The sequence below is a fragment of the Anomalospiza imberbis genome, chromosome 3 (assembly GCF_031753505.1).
Source record: "Anomalospiza imberbis isolate Cuckoo-Finch-1a 21T00152 chromosome 3, ASM3175350v1, whole genome shotgun sequence".
Classification (NCBI taxonomy): Eukaryota; Metazoa; Chordata; class Aves; order Passeriformes; family Viduidae; genus Anomalospiza; species Anomalospiza imberbis.
In genome coordinates, this window is record NC_089683.1 from 100,203,013 (window position 1) to 100,223,749 (window position 20,737).

General features: G+C 41.5%; 1 protein-coding gene across 5 annotated transcripts in view; it reads left to right on the plus strand.

Annotated features, from left to right (window-relative positions):
• Window positions 1-20,737, plus strand: part of ALK (ALK receptor tyrosine kinase) — a 408,209-nt gene that overhangs the window by 340,042 nt on the left and 47,430 nt on the right. For all 5 annotated transcript variants that reach the window (XM_068186034.1, XM_068186032.1, XM_068186033.1 and 2 more), the window contains 3 exons: window positions 836-967; window positions 1,908-2,008; window positions 11,996-12,165. In XM_068186034.1, coding sequence (XP_068042135.1) covers window positions 836-967; window positions 1,908-2,008; window positions 11,996-12,165 — 403 coding nt within the window. The remainder of the gene's footprint in view (window positions 1-835; window positions 968-1,907; window positions 2,009-11,995; window positions 12,166-20,737) is intronic.

A 20,737-nucleotide genomic window follows, 5' to 3' on the forward strand; every position in this document is an offset into this window, starting at 1 on the left:
TTTCAATTTTTAACAAACTTCATGTATCATTCTTCTTTCTTGGAGCAAAAGGAGCAATACTTTGCACCCTCTGTAAGCAGAACTTGCAGTTGTAGGTAGAGAAGTAAAAGGAAGGCATGAGATTACCTTCTGCTTTGAATAGCACTGCTACTGCTTTAAAATGGGTACATTTCAAGGCAAAAAGCTAATGGAGCTCTTTTGTTTGGAGCTGGAAACTGAAATCCTAAGCTAGTGAGAGAATGAGCAAGCTTCGAACCCTGGAAGTCTGGATTAAAATAACTATCCTCTTTCATCTCATAGAAGAGACTCACAGGTGAAAAAAGTGAGGCACAAAAGGATTCAGTACTTTACCTGAGGCCACATCAGCACTCACAGAGAGAAGAGATCATGTTGCTGAGCTGGGCTGAGTAGAAACCTGAACTGTAAGGGAGGGAATCTTGTAGGGAATTTATCCCTCTCCAAGATTCCCCCCTGTGAGGCTGCAGAAGCAGTGCTCAGGAAAGTCATCTCCAAGATGTGACCTTGAGCGAGCTGATAGCTGCAAAGCTGAGAGCCCAGGCATTTAGGAGACCCCATGGTGTGTAGTGGGATGTGTCCTCTCACTGGGGTTTGTCAAGGTGTGTGGGGAGTCACTTAGCCACAACTGGGGGTTGTTTCCCTCTGCTCCTCCCTCCCCATGGTCAGGCATGTGCGTGAATCCACGCGAAAGCTCTGAGGAGCTGGGAGTGCCCTGGGCAAACCGGGTTGGAACAGTCACTGCAGCTCCTGTGTGAGCCCAGGAGCCTCCTCCTCAGCTCACTGGCTTCTTCTGTCTGTGCGCCTTTCTCTCTTGCAGGAAAGCTTCCCTCTGGCTTTTACTGCTCGTTCGAAGAAGAGGATTGTGGCTGGATGCCAGGCTCTTCTGCGTCCCATCCTTCTCCGTGGCGGATCGGAAGCCCGGAACACAAGCGTTTCCCTTCCATAGAAGGTGTGTGAGAGTAAACAGTAAGTGTAGAGCACAAAGAGCAGAGAGCAGAAATTATACACACATGGTGAGGAGAGGGAATGGAACACAAGGCAAGCTTTCCTGTGTACTTACATTTTCAGCCTCCAGTGAAACAGATCCCAGCTTTCTACTCTCAAATGCCGTCTTTCCACTCTGAGTGCATTGAGCAAAAGACTGTCCTGCTCCCTTTTTGTCCTGAGGGTACAAAGGGGTACCTCAGTCTCCACCACTGATACCAGATACAGATCTTCACCCCTTCGAAAAAACTTCATACCAAATGTTCATCTGCCTGATCCTCTACCATACTGATCTGGTTTTTCTTCCTGATTTTCCTATTTCTTTTCTCTATTTTTCTGTACTGCTGTTTTTTTTCCCTGCTCACATCCTAATTTTTCTTCTCTTTGATGATCCCTTGAGCTGCACTTTTATGTACAATTACTATGTACTTGATTCTCCTACTAAATGCCAGTTTCTAATCCTTCCCATACAAGCAGTTGAAGGCTTAAGCTGCTGAGACAAAACCCAATACTGCCCTTGTTCCTCTTGTTAACAGAAATTATTCAAGTAGCAAAGAGCTATAGCTGTATTTTTATTTGGTTTTGGTCAAGATAAATTATTTTCTTCCAAGTTACTTTTTGTTCATAAAGGATACACTTTATTATTTGCCTTGAAAGGAGGATGAATTTGAAGTCATGGAGCAACAGAAGGTAGCAGTGGGGGGAAGGTGGACATACTCATTTGGTTTCTGAGTATGTTTGTTGGCTAAGTGAAGCTGCATCCCTAAGAAATGGAAAAAGCCTTCTGCTCCCTGGAATTCTACTGTGGTAGGAGCCAGCTAACATAGGCTTGGGGCAGGTTTCAAAAATCCTGAAACCCAAAGGTGAGTGCTGCAGTTTGACCTTCTTCCTTCTCTTTCATCCAGGTTGTGCACTCCTCCTTAACACCAGCAAGGCACCAGCAGTAGCAAAGACTGTCATGACCAGCACGGCATTTCCAGCTCCTTTGAGGAACTCCCCCTGTGAGGCAAGTCATAAAGTTTTTTCTTTTCTTGTGCAATTTACAGAGCTTTTTTGTGTGCTTGACTCTCAGGTTTTACTGACCTTGCTAGGTCAGTAGCAAGGCAACCACTATCTCTGGTTCTATTTTCTATAAAACATACTTATTTATGCCCACTGTTCAGGGGAAAGAGATGGTTATCTGATTGAATGCCACAAAATGTGCTTTGAAAAAACTATCAGATCCTGTCCTCATTGCATCACATGATGTATTACAATCTTCATAATTAGGTGTGTATGCTGTGAGGGCAGGGCAGCCAGCATTACATAAACACAGAGAGGAAGAATCTTACTACATGAACAAGCATTATATTTGCAACATCCAAGACAGAATAGGCTTCAGGACTGCCCCTGAGCCATTCAGGAAAGGCAGTACATGCTTCCTCTAGCACAGCTGGGATTTGGGCTGGCAGCTCTTCATGCTGCTGCACTTCAAACCTACCAGTCCTCACTCACAGGAGTGCTGAAGTTAGTAGCAGCAGAGAGAAATTCATCTAGAATGGAGCCAGGTTCATATTCAAGCAGAAAAGCTATTGACAGTCACAAGACTGTCAGCTTAAGCTGACATCAAGGCTTGCCAGACAACCTTGCTCATGGTTGTCATTTCTGAGTCAGGTGTATTTAACCCTAAAAGTGCAGCTTCAGAAAGATGACCTGTCTGCATCTTCTTATTCTGTAGCTTCACAGATTGTAGAATCACTGATAAGATTTATTTCTGACTTATGGTTTTGAACCATGCCTAGTGAGTTAAAGCATTTCACATCTTCATGGTCACTCAGAAATCTCCCATAAGCTTCTGGATCCTGGAACAGAGGGATTTAGGAAAACTGATACTAATGAAGTGCAGCTGTTTGTTGGTTGAGCACTGAATAGACAAAAGAATCTGTTCCAGTGATCTTAAAATGCAGAAAGGACAAGAAGGGATGTGTTAGAAAGTTCTCTGGAATGAAACTACACAGAAGAAGGTGTTTCTTTGCCTTAAAGTTTTAGGTTCACTTCTGTTGGATGTCTCAGTTCATACAGCAAAGCGCCTCTGGTTTTGCTGTCTTGATTTATTCATGTTCTCTGCCTTTGAAATATATTCTACCTTGTTTTTCCTCCCATCTGTGACAAAGGCAGGTTCTGAATAGTTTAAGGCCTTGTTCTGCCATGGACCAGCAAGAATGAGTGTTTTTCATAATCCACCCAACACAGGAATCACAGTGAATGATTTCTCAATATCTGTGTATTTTTTTTCTTGTGTATACAACACTGCAAATAATTAAACTTGCCGTGGGGGGAGAAGCTGCTATGTATTTCATCTGCTCACATGCCATCCCACCTTCGTCACTCCCCTTGGCACTCAAAAGGCATCCGGACGCATCCAGCGTTGCAGCTGTCGGTAATAAAGACTGAAGGAGTTTTGGCAAGGGTTTTGTCTCTTGCCTTTTCATATAGTGTAAAAGCTTCCCTTCTCAGTGGATCCCTGGTGGCTTCAAATTCTATTTTACTGGAACAATCTGTCTGTGCAGAGAATAATTTAATTCCACTTCTCAACAGAACAGAAGAGGAGAAAGGAGATATGCCTCCCTACGCACTTATTCCTCCAATAGGTGCCAACAAACTTCCTAATAGTGAAATTATAGTCAGAAAAGAGGTTGTGAAAATACTGTAATGCTGTCCTGTATTTATTCACCCTCAACCACTTTGTGATTGAACTGGCTCAAGTTCAGGCACTGAAAGATGAGTTTTCTTTTACCTGTCACTGCTGACAGCTTTACCTGGCATGTCACAGCTGGGACAGATTTGCTGGCAGCTGAAATCCCACAGAAAATACTCAAAATTCATGTTGCAAAGGGATCTCAGGAAGTATGTGTGTGAATTAGACCCATTTATTCTTCCACCATCAGTTCCAGCCATAAATCTGCCCTTCCTCTCGTATTTGATCCAGCTCTCATGATCCTTTAGATATCTGCTTGCTCTCCCGAGAGCAACAAGAAGGTCAGCAAACATCCCCAGTCTGATAATTTTGATTTCCCTCTCTTCTCCCCTGCTACATGGAAGCTCTGGAGCACCTGCTGTTCAATGTAGTTATTACTTTTTACCCTTATCCCCTAATTTTCTTTTATCTAGTCATGTTAGACCAATCACACCCGCCACAGCAGAAGCTGACACCCTGCTTTTTAGCCTGAGGTGTTCATAGGAATTAATTACTTCAGCCTCAGCATGAGGAACATTACCTGTCACAGTGCCTCCAGGCTGGAGGATTCTGGGGTTTGGCCAGGGTGTCCATGAAACCAGGACTCAAAGTTGATAAGGAAGCAGCCAAGCAGTCCACAGTGAGTACCAGCCACGAAGAGTTTCTAATGCTTCAAGCTTGTTTTTCCTCCCTGAGCCTGGCTGTTTAATCTTACACTGTGGCAGACTGGAAAAGGAGGTGAGTGACCAGCCTGGTCCAAAGACCTTCCCTGCTGAGGTTCTGGGCAGCTGTATGCAGTGGTGTTGTTGTTGGCACTTGGAGACACCACAACATGGATGAGCTCGGCATATGAGGTGTCACTGAGTGCAGGACTGGTGTGACACTCCATCTTTGTGCTCCCTGCAGCCTGAGCTCGCTCAGTCCCCAGGAGCACAGGGCTGCCTGCCCTTCCCATGTCCAGCGGGAGGCTCCTTGTTAGCTCAGGAAGGGAAACGTCAGCCTCACCCACTCTGCACTGCCCCATGTGTATCAAAAGATGGGAAAAGGATAAAAATGCACACAGGAGATACTGTGATAAACACAGCCTTTACTTTCCCACACTTTTGAGATTGGCCCTAATGTGCCTTGCACTTTGTGTATAGCTTTGTATTGCACTTCACTCCTGTTTGTTTTGAGCAGCCTTATATTTTCATTTTCTTTGTTCTTCAGTGCTTTTGGCAGGTCAGAGCAGCCGGTTTGTGAAGCTGCCCTTTATTCTTGGTTCAGTTAGTTTTTTTCTTTCCTTTTGTTGTTTTATTAAATCTTGGCTGGAGTATCCTGGCTTCAATGAATCTCTCTTGCTTGCTTGTCCAGACAGCCTTTGTTATCTTTTTCATGTTGTACTTCCAGTAGAGCCCTTTGCTTGTTGACCCCTTTAAGTCTGTGTTTAAAACCCACTCTGTATGGAAGAGTGGCACTTCTGCTAAATCTTGGGTGAATGCAGGAAGTAGTTCACATAGTCCATGAAGTGATGCTCTATTACCCTGAAGTAGCCAGAGAGGGGAGGTGCAACAAAAAGCTCAGGAAATGCTTCTGGAACCAGTCACAGTAATCAAGAGTGAAAACCTTTTAACCCACATGTAAAAGTTCACTGGAAGCAAAGCATGTGTGATTGAGCCTAGGAATGCACGTGAAGTGCAAAGAATTAAGCCAAACAGTGGCCTGATTGAAAGGCAGAGTTTTTAGAGCTCCAGCAGTAAAGCACAGCATTATTTGGCCCTTCTGTCACACTGAGATTCCCCTCCTCTGAGTGGGAATCAGCTGGCATGTACAAGGCTGACAGGGCAAAGAGGGGCATGGGATGGATAGGCATTTCCTCATTTTGCAGAAGAAATCCATGTGCATGTCATTAGAAGCTGTACTAGTGTTTGGGAGCCTAGGAAACCACATTGCAATTAAATCCAAGGGAAGTGCTGTCATCTCAGACACCACCCAAGGCAAAACTAATTGCTTTGCCACAGTTGATAACTCCTAGGTGTGCACAGTTTCCAAGCTATCATGGCCACCTACTCCTCAGTACTTCACAAAGAAGTCAGAGAGCTGGCAGAAGTGTTGCAGGTGCAACACAACAAAAGAATTACTCACCTTTGTGTGGAAGCTGGAGACTCAGTTCTGACCCTCCATGTCTGAGACAACAAGGCAATCCCACCTCCCTCAGTCCAGCATTTTTGCTGTACAGGTGCAGTCATGTGTGCTGATTTGCTTTTCCTTGCATTTTTTAGAGATGTTCCTTAATGTCTGCATACTCAGGCCTTGAAGGATGTTGTGGTACCTGTAGATCATAGGAAACATGCCTGTTTCTTCCCAGAGTGCGTGCCTGTCTCTCATAAAGACATGCAAGAGGCTGGTACAGTTGTACCTGCCTGGGCTGTAGTCTTGCATCTGTCCTGCAAGATTTCATTTTGTGCTGGGTTGTTACTACTCCATCTGCTTGGAAGTCACTCCAGAAACATGAGCAGTCTGGAGAATGATTTTGAGCAAGGCTGTGCTTTGCTCAGCTCGAGGGAATCTGTGACAGGATCTTAGTGGCACGCCTGATAAGTAAAAGCCGAGCTGCAGCTTTGGGGTGGGCTGTCAGAGAGAAGGAGAGGAACAGCAGAGCTGCTGTTCCTGCATGGGGATGAATTTGAAATTAGCCTTAAATGTTATTGCATGCACCTCCATAGAGGAAGGTGACTCTGCAAGAGGGACTGTTTTCTGATTAGGAACCAGATTGTTTCATTTTCCTGGTAGGCCCTGGGTCAAACATTTTAAAGGGTATAGTTGTGCTGGAAAGCAATACAAACAGATTCCTGTGGTAGTAAATGTGCTTTGTGCTTTTGGCTGCATTTAAAATAATGAAAATATTTTTCTGATGCTATTTTAACATTTCAACTAGCTGTTTCTTGAAAGCCACCATTATGTTATGTAAGTTAGTACTAAACTGGGCCAGATTTCTTTAACACCTGAAATTATTTTTTGAATGTAAATGTACTCTCTCTCAAAAATAAATATAACATGTTGATGTAGAACAGTATAGTTGAAGTTTGCCTTCTCAGTCAGGTTTAAAGATATAGAGATGTTTTCATCCTGTCTGTTTATTAATTCAGTTCTCTTTTCTATGCAGAAGTGTTGCAATTTTTTCAAGGCATGTAAGTCAATAATATAAATCATTCCTTGAGTGCATTCTGAGCCCCATGCTTCCACCTGCAGCGTGCCTCTTTTTCTCCTCTTCTCCTTGAGCTTTAAATGACTTAGAAGCATACATAGTAATAACATTGACATTGAAAATTTACGAGCATGAAAAATGCAACATAGATATGCCTCTAGCTCAGCCTTTCATGTGCTTTATTTGGCAGAATATTCTTATCATACTTTTTTATTTTAAAATGTTGTTTTAAAAATCTGTACAGCTTATTTACAGTTTTCTGTCTTCTCTTGCTCCCTTTCCCACCTGGCCTTTGTGTCATAGGGTCTATAGCAGAGGGTCTATAGCATCTGAAATCTCTTGAATGATGGTCCACCGTCCTCTGACAGCAAAATTCTGAACACTTTCTCTTTTGTTGTTGCTTTTATTTTTCTCTTTGTCTGTTTTCTGAAATAAAGCAAGAAATAATGTGAGAATAAATAGTGGAAGAATCTGTTCATATAAGACTTGAGATTCTCTTGCCTGCCTAGGTATTTTAAAGCTACATAGTCAGATCGGTTAATTATAATTCTATCATTTACAAAAGGTTTTTGCTTTCACACCTGAGTCCTCATCTAAAGCAGAAGTGTCTGCAGACAAGAGAGTCTTATCATGCATTGCTGTAGGTCTGGCCAAAGACCAGGAACAAGACCTTTTGATCCTCTTTATTATTCATAAGAGTCCAAGCCTGATTTGCTGAACAGTGGTAATAGATGTCTTTGCTTGTACTGTTGTGTGCACACATTTCTCATTTCTAGTAAGAAAAAAAAATATCGTCAGTATGATAAACTTCACATGTCAAAGGTAGCTCGTATTCATGTACAAAGCTTACTGAGACTTGGCAAAGGTATCTGCAGCTATTGCCTAATTCTGTGCAAATCATATTCCAATTTGCAGTTTCAGTTTCTCCTCAACAATGAGATGTTTTCCAAGCTTCTTTAATACCTGAGTTATATTTACTGGGTCAGTGCATTCACAGCTGAAAACAATTTCTACTCTTTCCCTTCCAGTGAAGAAGACTCAAGGAAACAGTAATGTTTTCTAGGAGAATAAAAATGTCTACATTTCAAGAATCCACTTGATTTTGTCGGGCAAATTTTGAGCAATTCCTTTGAGCTTCATGGAGGAGGGGAGCAAGGCCTTGGGGGCATCAGAACTAAGTGATTTGCTGTCTCACAAGATGAAAACCTGTGGTCTAGAGTTGAGGTGTTGCTTGCCAGAGAGCCACCAGTGAGATCCAACTATTGCAGTTCCTTGGGAGCAAAATGCCTGTAGACTCTTCTGTCTTCTTAAAAATACTTTACTCCAAGCCCTGTTTGAAGTATGTTTTTCTTTTCCAGTTCCTTTATTCACTTGTGTTAAAGATGGCCAAATATCTATTCCTGCCAGGTGGGACCGAAATGCTAATAGTCAGCATCACTGCCATGCAGAAAGGGAGGAAAAAGAAACAGCAGCTCTCCAGAGTGTCACTGCAGAATGTTTTATTTATGCTGCTGCAAGTGTGTGTCATTGGTCCTTGGTCAGGCATCTTGGAGTCAGTTTGTGCTGGAATGTTTCTAGCCATTAAAGTAGATTCATGGGTGTCAGCAAGTTCAAACTTCACCCATAAAGTTCTTGGTACTTTATTTCTCTTTTTTGCACAAGGAAGTATAATGGAAGTCTCAGTTCTCAAGTGGTCTTGAAATTATGCAGCTTGTGCTGGAAAATCTACCTTCCTTGTTTTTCTTCACCTGCCAAGCCCTGTTGATATTGATAAGGATTCGTTTTTTGTGTTTTTTTCATTCTGGAATGAATGGAGTCTCCTGTTTTCAGTTCAGAAACTCCACCAACTCAGAGGCTAAGGGGATTCTCAGAAGGCATCCTTCCAGATGGTGTTTGCAGTATAGTACATGTAGCCATCTGACCTGAGTTTTGCCTCAATATGCTATGTATTTACCATGGGTTCTCCCTCCTGTTAATTTTCCCCAGATCAGTTTAGACCATTTCATTTACTGAGTCAGTGGGTTTGCATACGAACAGCTGATCACCAGCTCTGGTGGGTTCTAAAGCCAGAAAGCAGGGTGCCATTGAGCCACTGCCTACCTTCTATGCTTAATTAATTTCTCAGTGATGTTTCTAGCTTCTGAATATTTTGCTGGTAGTTTAACACAGAGGGAGATGTTTGATGCATAATGTTGGGGTATTCCACCAACAGCCCAGATTTAGATTTTTCCAAATGTGCCACTGCTCTGCTTGCAGGGCGTGCTGTGGATGTAGTGCCATCTGCCATCATTGATGCTGTATTCTGCAGAATGAATGCCAGCCCCATTCAGAAGTCTTTACTATGGTTTCCAGCTCATCATCTGCTCTGGTTCACTTCAGCAGGTGTGAAAAGACCTGGACTGCCCTGCTGTGAAGCTTAGAAACCATAGAAATCACAGCCAAAAATGCCCATTTGGACACAGTGCCAGTCGATTCACTCAGAGCCAGTTCATTAGAGTTTGCATATTGCACTTTGCCAATGAGCTGATCTCCCACATCTACTGCCAGCTACTTCTTTCCTTCAAACAGCTGACATGTGTGCAAAGGCATTCATTCCAATTCATCAATTGCTTCAGCTTTTGCTCTAGTGTTACACTAACAGCTATCAAAGGCTCGCTCTTCCCTCACTCCTGGCCACGTAGATGTTGCCTCTTACCTTCTGGCACGTCTCCAGAACAGACAGAGGTCTGAAAGCTTCTGCCTAGTGGGAGCTTTATCTCTCAAATTTTAAACTACCAAAATGGCACAGTGAAGTTGTTCCAACTCACCTGTATTAAAAATGTCTCGTAGTGTGTTGCACAGGGAGTTGGCACTTGGGTCTTGAAAGTGGACATGTGGACTCTCACTAAGAGGTGTTGCTTTCTCTGGTATAAGTGGAGGGTTTTAAATATCCACTGGAATTCCAAACTTATTAAAACAAATAGTTAAGTCCTGATCAGTTTCCTCAATGAAAATCACTTTACTGGGTCTGAAAGGTATAAATTTTCACTTTAAATTCACACTAAAAAATGCCTCACTTTGTAGGTATTTGAAAATATAGAATACCCAACAAGTTCTTTCTTCTTGATTGTCACCTGTTAGGAGTAGCCATGCAGACACCAAGTTTGAAGGCATTAGCCTCCTCTACCATGAACATTTGTCAGCAGCCTCTGTCACCAGTGTTACTTCTGGTTGCTGGGTATGAGCTCAGCCCTCCTCAGCTGCCTCCATGCCCATCATGCTGTGAATCTGACATAGGTCCTGGCCATCCTGCTCAACTCTGCTTTTTCTCTCTGGTGTCTGGGAGGTGAAAATCCTCACACTTGATGCTGTGGTTTCCACTACCTAACACTGTGGAAATAGCCATGGGATTCTATGAATCCTTTCCCAGAACTGTGGTGGGAGTGAGCTGGAAGTTAGACTTGACCACTGTCCAGACTTGTCCAGCTTGTCCCCAGAAATGCTGTGGGCACCTGTGATGGTTTGCTGGACCACTCAAAATCTTACACATCAGTTTGGGATGTGTGGCCAAAATAATGTAACAAAATGCTTTCACAGACACAAACTGGCATATCTGTTTGTACATTTATCAATCCTTGGGTCATACAATACAATGGATTCCAGGCAAGTCCAGTGGTTTTTGGACTGGAAAGAGAGAAGAGCCCCATCTAAATTATTCGGTCTCTGTCACAATTTTGCAGTATGAAGTCACTTCTTTCTTTGTAGCTTTGGAGACAGGCAGATGAACTGTGGTGTTTACCCAAATTCAGAACTGATAATTAATACAGTGGATATCCAGAATTTTGTTCCACCCGCTCCAAAACTATGATCATAAAGTAGGACTAATAGCAACACTTCTATCATTCTGATGCCTACATCTGATTTGGCTGCCAGAATAAACTTACACCATGACATAGGAACAGCAAGCAAAATTTAACAGTTTTGTTTTATGCTGAGAAATGGATATGGATGTTCTGTGCTATCAAAGCAAGGAAGTAATGTTATGAGGTGTTCCTTTGAAAAATACAAACTGAATTCCGAGCCTCCTGGCTTTGGTGGTGGCTTTGAAGTGCTAAAAAATAGAGTGCTTTATTTAATATGTATGGATACTAGATACTGTGCTGAATGCTTTCTTGTGTCCAAAACATCCATCATTAATGTAGCTTTAATAAACTCATTCCTTCAGCATTCTCACCTCTACTGGTTATTGAGATGAAACCCAGCTCCTGAATACAATATATATGGGTATTTTACTTATGCTCTTTTTCAACAAAGGGCTAGCTCCTCTTCTTTTTTGCAAGAAAATAAGAAGACTCTGTTCATATACTATAGATTGTGAAGCTAGCCTGATGTGAAAAATTGTTTTTCTTTTTATACAATAAGAGAGAGAAAGTCATAAAATGGGAAAACTACATGAAATAATTTTACATACGAGGATAAATGCATAGAAATGGATTCAATTACATTATCATAACAAAAATGTTAGAAAAATGGTTCCCTGAAGTATTTTAATTAATAAAAAACCCACCAAATTATGACTAAACTTTAATTGAAAAATCTGCAGAAACTTGGATGGAAAGTAAAAACTGATTTTTGAAAAGAGTACCTGGGGGATGAGGATGTGATTACTAGTGATGCCTGCTTATTGCAGTCTTCTCCTTGTGTTTTTTGCTGCTACTGATGCTGGAATATAAAAAATGTATTACTGAATAAGTTGTTACTCTTAACTTGATTCTCTTAGGTGGCATCTTAGGGGAGTGTAGTCTTTGTACTGCTCACAATAGAGGTATGATCTTATCCCTGTAAAATTAGCCACATATGTGAAAGCTAAAATGGACTGTTTAGACTCAACTTTACAAAGAGAAAACAAAAAATGCCAGTAGTTTCAATGTTTAATATCATATACTGAGTATTACAGGCTTCCACATCTGTGGAGTTTCCTAAAGGGATTATATAAGGGTGGGGAAATCAACTTTTTGGTGATTGGAAAGCAACAAAGGAGGAATTGAGAACTTTGTTAACTTTTGAATAAAGTTTGTGATGTTTAATCTCATATGTTCTATTTCTTCTAGCTACGAATGTCATGGCTCATCCACGGTGTCTTGCTGGGAAATGTATCCCTGGTGCTGGTCGAGAACAAGACAGGAAAGGAGCAGAGCTGGACGTTCTGGCACTCTGAGAACAGCGAGGGTTTGGGAATATGGCAGTGGATGATCTTACCTCTCCCAGAGATACTGGATAGGTATGAGTCTTCTCCTCATTCTCCTGCATGATGATCAGTCCTGTCAGCACTAGCTACCCAGTGATGAAAATGGCCAGCATTGCTCCTGGAAGCTGTTCCCTCAAGCAGAAGTGCTTTGTCCTCTGTGAGGCATCTTCTGTTAGAAGCAGACAATGAGAATAACTGCCTGTTTTGGCTAAACACACAATTTTGCAACTCCCAAGTCAAAGTCTTGGTTCAAAAACTGATTCCATGGGTAGTCTACAGCAAGGTGCTTGAACTTCTGTGTCTCCATTTCATTGACTGGGAACCACTCTCTTTGCATACCGTTCTATTTTGCTCTCTTGAGGTTTGCTAGAGTTGGATGTGAGCTCCATAGCTGATATTTTTTCTCGGTATCAAAGCCCCTGGTGTTCAATGCGTCTAGATCTGAGGGTGAAGAGGTGGGAAAAGAGCCTGCTGCAAAGTCAGACAAGAATCCATCTGATGGATCATCCTTTGTGTTAGCTGTAGCAGAAGCTCACCTTGATAAAGGGTTGTGCCAGTCGTGGCTCTATTCTGGATTTAAGCATAGGAGGTTTATCTGGTAGCATATGTTTATTTAGAGTGTTGTTTTAGCTGTTTCTTGCCAGTTGTCTTTAGGGAATACTCTCTTCCATTGTTTACTTTTAACGTGTGATGTTTCTAGAGAAAGCACAGACAGACTTCACCTCCTGCTGCCCTGGCCCTTAGGCTGCAAGATGCATCTACCATCTGTGTCATGAGCACCGGTGTCCCTTGTCTTTTTAAAAACCTGTGCCCTAGAAATAATGGATGTAATTAAGAGGTAGTTTGCCTTCTCAGAACTTTGAACAAACATTATATGAAAATGTCTTTTATCTTCCTGGTACTTGGGGATGAACATAGGCTGCAAATACAGCAAGGACACTGCCAATGCTTTGGTCCTGAATGTATAATTAATATGTATGCGTCAAAGATTTTAAAAATGCCAGCATTGAGCTTATTGTGCAGCCACTGGTAAAGCACCATTTGTAAAAATACCTGGTTGCTTCATTCCCTTCAGCTGTGTTTCCTTTGAAGAATGGTTTATTTTGCCATTATTATTTATGTGATTTATTTCCTAGTGTTGCCAGGGGAATGTTTTGTACCTGAATTATTTTGTACCCTTGTACTATTGCTTTCCTTTAAATTCTCTCTGCTTGCACAGTCAGGCAGAGAACACTTTGATCTTAGGAGTCAGGCTAGTGGTGCTTCATGAGAAATCATGGATTCAGCTGATAACACAGTGCTGACTGTTATGTGTAAGGTGCTGACACGCTTACTTCCCCATTGCTTACAGAGAAAGACAGATGGGTTCCCTGAAGGAAGGGAGTTTGTTGGAGGTTAAGACATAAGCAAGGAAAACTTTGAAGTTTTGGTGTCTCTTGAAAAATTTTTGGCCTTATTTATTCATAGAAACTGCACTATGTTAATGAATTTTTCTTCTAAGATTGATTTAATTGAAACCAATCCTTCCTGGGAAGAAAGAAGAGACTTGGAAATACTTGGAAATACTGCAAGTATCTTTCTTACCATCTCAAAACCCGTTTCTTAGGAAATCTGGACTGCTGTACAGATTAGGAAGGAATTCTATGGAAGTATGCACCAAAATGGTACTGGTGAGACTCCAGTATATAAATGGAGATAAATGACAGTTTTATTGAACTGTAAGAAGTAGCTAATTGAACACAGTGCTGGTGCTGCTGAAAGCTTGCTGCATCTGTCTTTTTCTAAGTGGTTCCTGTGTCAGAAGCTGTGAGAGTCTGTATGTCACAGCCACGATGTTGCAGATATTCCTGCAGGAGGAGCTGAAAGTTTAGATCACCTCACAGAAGTAAAGCTCTCGAGTAAAGCACACCAGGGTACCAGTTTCACACAAAATTATAGCACATTCCATTGTGACTGGGAAACTGAATGGAAAGTGTTATTAGCAATAAGATAATACACTCTAAAACTGCTCAAAACATGCTTGTTTAAAAGCTGCTTAGCCATAATTTCCATGTTTGGCTTACAGCACTTCAAAGAATCATTAGGAAGACTTCCAAGAAATTAGATCAGCTCTATCTTTAGAAACAGACATTTCTTAAATGTTTGATATCCCTCAGGCTGTTGGGAGAAATTATACTTTGGCAGAAAATCACAGCTAGAACATTTCAGGTGAATTGGCAATAACAGAAAAGAGGGAGGAGTATGACAAAGAAGTAAAATTGTGACTGAGGGATGACAGAGTTCTAGCTCTGTGTTAGTCTGGGCAACCTTGGATACATGCAATCACAATTTCACCCTGTGTGAAGTCTTACCTCTTCTGCATGGACTTGATAGAAGCTGAAGTGCTGGCACTTTACATCTTCCTGAAGTTATCTACCCGCTTTTGTTCTGGCAGATGTTAGCAGAACAATCCTGAGAGCTCATGAGGTGCGTTGATCAACAGAGTTGTAACCCAACTCCAAATACCCGGTGTCGTCTGTGCATGGGGGAGGAAGGGCCAAGGGCCTGGTCAGGGATGTGCCATCAAAGCAGCTACAGCTAAAGAAGCCAGCTGTGGGCAAGAGCTCCTTAAATTGTTGGCTGAACAGGCTGTGCCTACCAGAGGCAAAAGGCAGCACCTCCAGAGGGGCTGCATTTCAAGTTGCCAGTGAGATATACTCAACATGAATGAACAGTCCTTGCTGTAATTTGTTATCCCCTGTAGAGCCACTTACCTCTCTCTAAAGGATGCACTATCTGCAAATCAAATAACCTACACAAATTAGTGAAAGCTAGAGAAATGGTTATTTGTACTTACTGGAATTCACACATTAGTGCAATACTACAACATTTGGATTGAGGGTAGAGTGGAGAGCCATCTTATTGTAAGATTGTTTTACTTGATGGAAAATTACTATTTGTTTTCCAGTGAAAAGTTATGAACCTGTCAAGGATTGTTCTTTTTTAACTTCACAGAAATGCAAGTAGGAAACAGTCTTGAAAACTATGTTGTAGCTGGTAGTTTGGGCTTGCTTTTTGAATATATTTGCTTTTAGTTAGTACATGTAAATTTAAATTTAAGTAATGATAATGTTGTGGGAATGTGACAGCAAGAGCAAACAGAAGCCTGATGTAATTGAAGATGAGTGATTTGTGACGCTAATAATTAGACATTCCGTTAGTTAAACAGTGTGGTCAAGGTACAGCACACAGATAAAATACAATCACATGTAACTAAGTGATTCTCTGGAGCTTGCTCTAGGCTGGTGCTCATTATCACCAACGCTTAGCAACTGTTTGCTACGCAGGGTGAGAGGTGGAAAAGGATTAACTCTAATAGGCTGAAGCCTGACTGGAAAATTAATGCTTTAAGAAACAAGTTCTAAATCTCTTGATTTTTGCTCCCTTGATGAAGCTGAGGCCAGCCATGTGCAGCAGCATGTAGACTAAAAGTTCTCTGGGTTCCTCTACCACCTGGCTGAAGTTGCCTGGAAGTAGATTCCATGTGAGCCAGCCCAGCCCAGCTCTGGACTTTTAAGGCCTCTATTCTCTACTAACCATGTCCTTTTCTTTTAAAAGATTTCACTGTAACCTCTGTAAGGGGAATCTGGTAAAAATAGCTAATATTAATAGTAACCTGTCCCACCTCAGTGCAGTCTCATGACAGAAGAAAACTGTGTAGAAATATAAAAAGAATTTAAATGTGTTTACTGGTTAGAAAGGTTTCTTTGGTTTCCTTTCTTCTTGAGTTCAGTTTTTTTGGCATTACAACATCTAAATTTTTAGCCAGTCTTTATTAGTAGTGGCCAGATGGAGGAAGGAATAGGAGGATGTTCCTAGAAATTAAATTTTCAGTCATGAATAGCAGCACCATTTGCCTTGTCACTGATAGCAAGTCCAGGTCATGTCCTTCTAGCAGGGAAGCATGTTCAGAAAGTGAAAAACCAATTTTCTTTTGGTCCCATAGTGGTCAGAGAGCTTCAAAATTATTTTCTTGCCTATGACCTTCTCCTGAGCACAGACTGAGAATTTTATTATGTTGGAAGGGATCAGTAAGGTAAGGTGACTTACCTGGAAGGCTGGGTAAGGATGAGAGCTTCCTGAAGAAAGCAGAAAGGCCTACAGACAGCAGTTACCTCAGAGGGTAATGTTCTCTTGCAACAAGTCAGAATTCACATCCCAAAACCTGCACTTTCTATTTTGTTTTAACTGGCTTTGTTGCCTATTCCCGTTTTGCTGACTTGCTGGTTTTTTACAAACTGTACTGGTGTCATTAGGTTTTGGTTTCCATATCCATGTGGGATTCCCTTTCAGTCCATGGGAGTGAGAATGTCTGCTCTGTCTGGCTCCCTTAGCAGCTCTGGTCTCAATGGCAGCCACAGCACCTGGGGAGCCTCTCTTTGATTGCAGCAGTAAAAAGAAATGATCTCATCTCGTACCCCTCTATCTCCACCAGCTGTGGCTAAGCACTCTTCTTGTCCAGGATTTTTTTCTTGCATTGCTCTGTCTTTCCCTCTCACTCCTTTCAGAATTTGTTTATAAATTTCTGAGTGTCAGGTTTCCCATTTGGAAAGAAAAGGGAAATTCCTAGCCATATTTTTGACCGAGGGGCCTGTTTATCTCATGTTATTCCTGAATTTTCTTCCCATTTTCTATGAAGAAACGGGGACCCTGCACACAAGGTAGTCATGTGTCTGCCTACACATTACCACATATATATTAATTCACAGAATATTCTGTGAATATATATTAATTGGTCATATCTGCACCCAGATCTCTTCAGTCTGTCTTACATCCACCCTACAAGCCCAGGCTTTGTTGCCCAGAGGTGTACAGACATTATTTTGTTAAAAACAGTAAGACCAGATCACTGCTTTTCTGCCCTCTAGCATTAATTATGTCTGTCTGTGACTGTCCTCCTTCTGAAAGACTTATTCTGAAAATGTTGTCCTGTGCATCTGAAAAGGAGATTTTGGAGACAGTGTGTGCAGAGTACCTGAGACAGATTTTGTACATGCATAGTTGTCTTTAATAACACCTTTGAATCTCAATCTTTATTAGTGGCTATTAAGTAACTTCCTGCATAGCAATTCTGTCACTGTAACTGAGTTTGGCTAACATGCTTCTATTTCTCCAAATAATTTTATTTCCTCTAAATGCATCTTTTATCCCAAACAGTGAGTATTCCTTTGTGAAGTGAGCTAACAATGCATCATTTGTAACAGAGAAGTTAGTGGGAACATGAATGTAATAAGGGTTAGTGACCTGAAATTTCTCCATTCTGTGAATACCTTGGTCTCAAGCAGGTTCAGCTGTAATTATTTTAGCTAGGTAGGGAGAGAAATAATCTCAATCAGAGGCAAAACATTACCAGTTATGAATTGAGGTTTGTACGTACAGACACGCTGCGTTCGTGTCACTGCATGGGAGACTGAGTACAGAGGAGATTAACGTTCAATCTTGGTTAATAATCCCTGTCTTTTATGATCAAAAGAAAAAAAAATTATGAGGCTTTCTAAAATAATGGCATGAAGGCAGCTGCCTGAGTCTGGATAATGAAAACCTGAACTGTCTGTATGAGCCAGGGACAATATTTAGGTGAAATTCAGAGTAGTTACTGAGGGGAGGGAGCTGTAGAATTTGCACAAAATCAGTTTGCAGAGATCTTCAATGCAATGAGAATGGGTTTTTTTATTTCCCTTTCATCAGAAGAAGATAGAATACATGCAAAACCTAACATTTCTGTGCAATGAAGATGTAGGGATAGATGATGTGAACAAAAGAGTTTGTCCTCATGGAGGTTATACCAACATAGCTGTAAATAAATCTTCACACTTTTAGTTCTGTACTTCCCTTTCTAATAAGCCCCAAATATTTTGGGGAGAACCAGTCTTTTGTTAGAATCAAGAAAAAAAAAAAAGTAATCAAAAATAACAAGCTGAACAGAAAACCCAGGGTGATGTAACTAAGCTCAAATACTGACCACACTGAAATAAAACCCAAGATTCAAAAAACCTGAGGAGTGGCAAAGGTGACAGACCAGAAGTTTTGATGTTGTCCTGTTTTAGTCAGATTTAACCGAGTTAAATTATGCTTTCAAAGAACTGTTCATCTGGATTGATATTTCACAGATGGGACCAAAGATACAAACAAAAAAAAAGCTCATTTTGTGTCATTTCTTATCTGTGACTGAAATATTTGAGCAGTGGTCACCCTTGAATGGTTTTTGAATGTATGCAAAATTTGTGTCCTTCAAACAGAAGAGCTGATGTTCCCCAGAGAGGATATTGAAAGGAGGAGAAGGAGGGAGTCCCCCTGGTACAGCATTTGCCTCAAACAGAATTTCTTTTAAAAAAGTCTTTGTATGTTTTTGCTTTCACAGCTCAGCTAACACTCAGCTCTGCAGGGTGCAACTTGTACTTCCCAATTGTTATACATCTGAGGAATCCTCTCTCTAGATGTGCTCCAGGTTGAGTAGAGCAAAAGGAGACAGTTAAGAAGTCATTTCCACCAGTCCTCAAGTCGTAATTTTTCTGATATCCAAGTCATTAAAGTGTTTCACAGCTGCCATACTTTCATTCCTGTGAAGAAATCTAGCCTACAAACACAGACTTATCTGATGAGGATCTGGCTTCCCTGTGAAGAAATTGCAGGGATTTATTAAGCCACAAAGTCATGACAAACTTGCCAGCAGTAATTTGGCTGCTCCTGTATAATTGCCTTCAGGAATGCTCTTTCCTGGCCATTCACTGCAGCATCTGTGTTTGCAGTGGGTGTGTCTGTGCATGGCTGTGGACCAGTATCTGTGCTGTGCTGGGGCCAGTGGAGATACAGGGTGTGCAGGCAGCATTATTACCCCTCTTTGATCTGTGCACAAACAGCAGTTTGTGGTGATTGTCACCTCAGCGTGGTTCTGAGTCACTGCAGTAACTGCTGCTGCTCCAGTGTCAGCTCCCACCAAAGTCAGAGGGAGTTATTTCATTGATTTCAGGGATCAAACATAAAGGGAAAAAAAGAAAAAAAAAAAAAAAAAAAGAGGGAGCAAGGGAATGAGATTATCTGTGGGGTTTTTTCCATCTCACTGATGTGTGACATTTCCATCTTGAGTTTTGATTAAATTTCCCTTAATTAGCCCATTAAGCTAAAGCCACCAAAGCTAATGATTGAAATGTTGGTTAACTGATATGTTTTTTCAATGGAATCTGAAAGACGTCGTATTTCTAAATTAATAGTGGCATTAAACAAGGGAAGATAAAATGATGGACTATTTGTTGCAGAAATGCTGGTCTCAAGAGAAGTTTTGTACTGAAATTGCTTTCGTGTTAGCAAAAAATAAGATTAATAGGCAACCCAAGCAGCACTGATGGTCCTAATAGTGCTTAGCATTCACAGAATTTTTGTATTTTGGAGGCATTTCTGTAAATTTTTTTCATCCATGATGAACTTGTGGAAATTTCTCAGGAGTTCTGGTCCCCGTGTTCCTGCAGGTGAAATCAGCAAGGCTATCTCTTAACTTGAATGAACTGTAAATAAAAGTAAAAAGCACCCTATTGAGTTCTGATATGGGCATGTTACAAGGCACTCCCTTCAACAACAGAAATACTGTTTTGTATCATGCCTTCAAGGTCTTAGGAGCTGAACATTTGATAATTCTCATAAGAACAACCCTTTATTGACTGAAGAGGCACGACATGAAAAGTGCATCAATGCCTAACACCTTGGGGCATGAACCTTAGGAAATTGCCTGAAGATATTTTTAGAAGTGCTTCATTGCCTGGAGGCAGAAAGAAGGTGCATTGTAGTCTTTCATGAGGTATCTGTCTCTTATGCTCCCTGAGCTAAAGTCTGCAGTACTGGAGGGAAAAGCTGAAAGAGAGCAATTGCTTGTTTGTCTTTGTAATTAATTTTGCAGCCTCAGTTTAACACCTTACAAACATAAATTCACATCAAAGTGTCCCTGTCTGCAAGTGGCATTTAGTGTGCACCCTGAGGAAATAGGCTGAGGCTCAAATGCACCAGACTTGGTCCCTTCAGTGCATCACCAATGGTCCCTGTGTGCAGGGCACTGATTTTCACACAGAGCCATCTGAAAGACCTGCAGCTGAGCCAGGTTCCCCCCTACCTCTACCTGGGCATTTCAGCACAACACGACAGGGAAGGAGGAGCTTCTGCTGAGCTACAGTCTGTATTTTCCAGCCTGAGGTAGGTGCTGGTTCTCCATAACACAACAGAATGTGACCCGTGGTGCTTTAGAACCTGTTTCACACACAGTTCAATCATCTCTGCTGCTGGCACTATGACTTGCAGGAAAAAGTAGATTCAGAGCCCACTCTGTGTGTCCAACAGCTTTTGTTTAAGTCTTGTATGGCATGTCTCAAGCTGAACAGCTAATGTTTATGCTAGAGCCTGTAATTTCATTTGAAGTGTTGTGGTATATCAGCTGTAGAGCAAATGAGGGAGGGAGACAGGGGGAAGGCAGCCAATTCAGTCAGAAGCCAGTTTAATATCCAAGGATTTTATGTTCCCTTCTGTTCTCCTCCTAGACATACCCATAAGGGGTTTCAGGTATCCCAAGTAAGAACTGTGA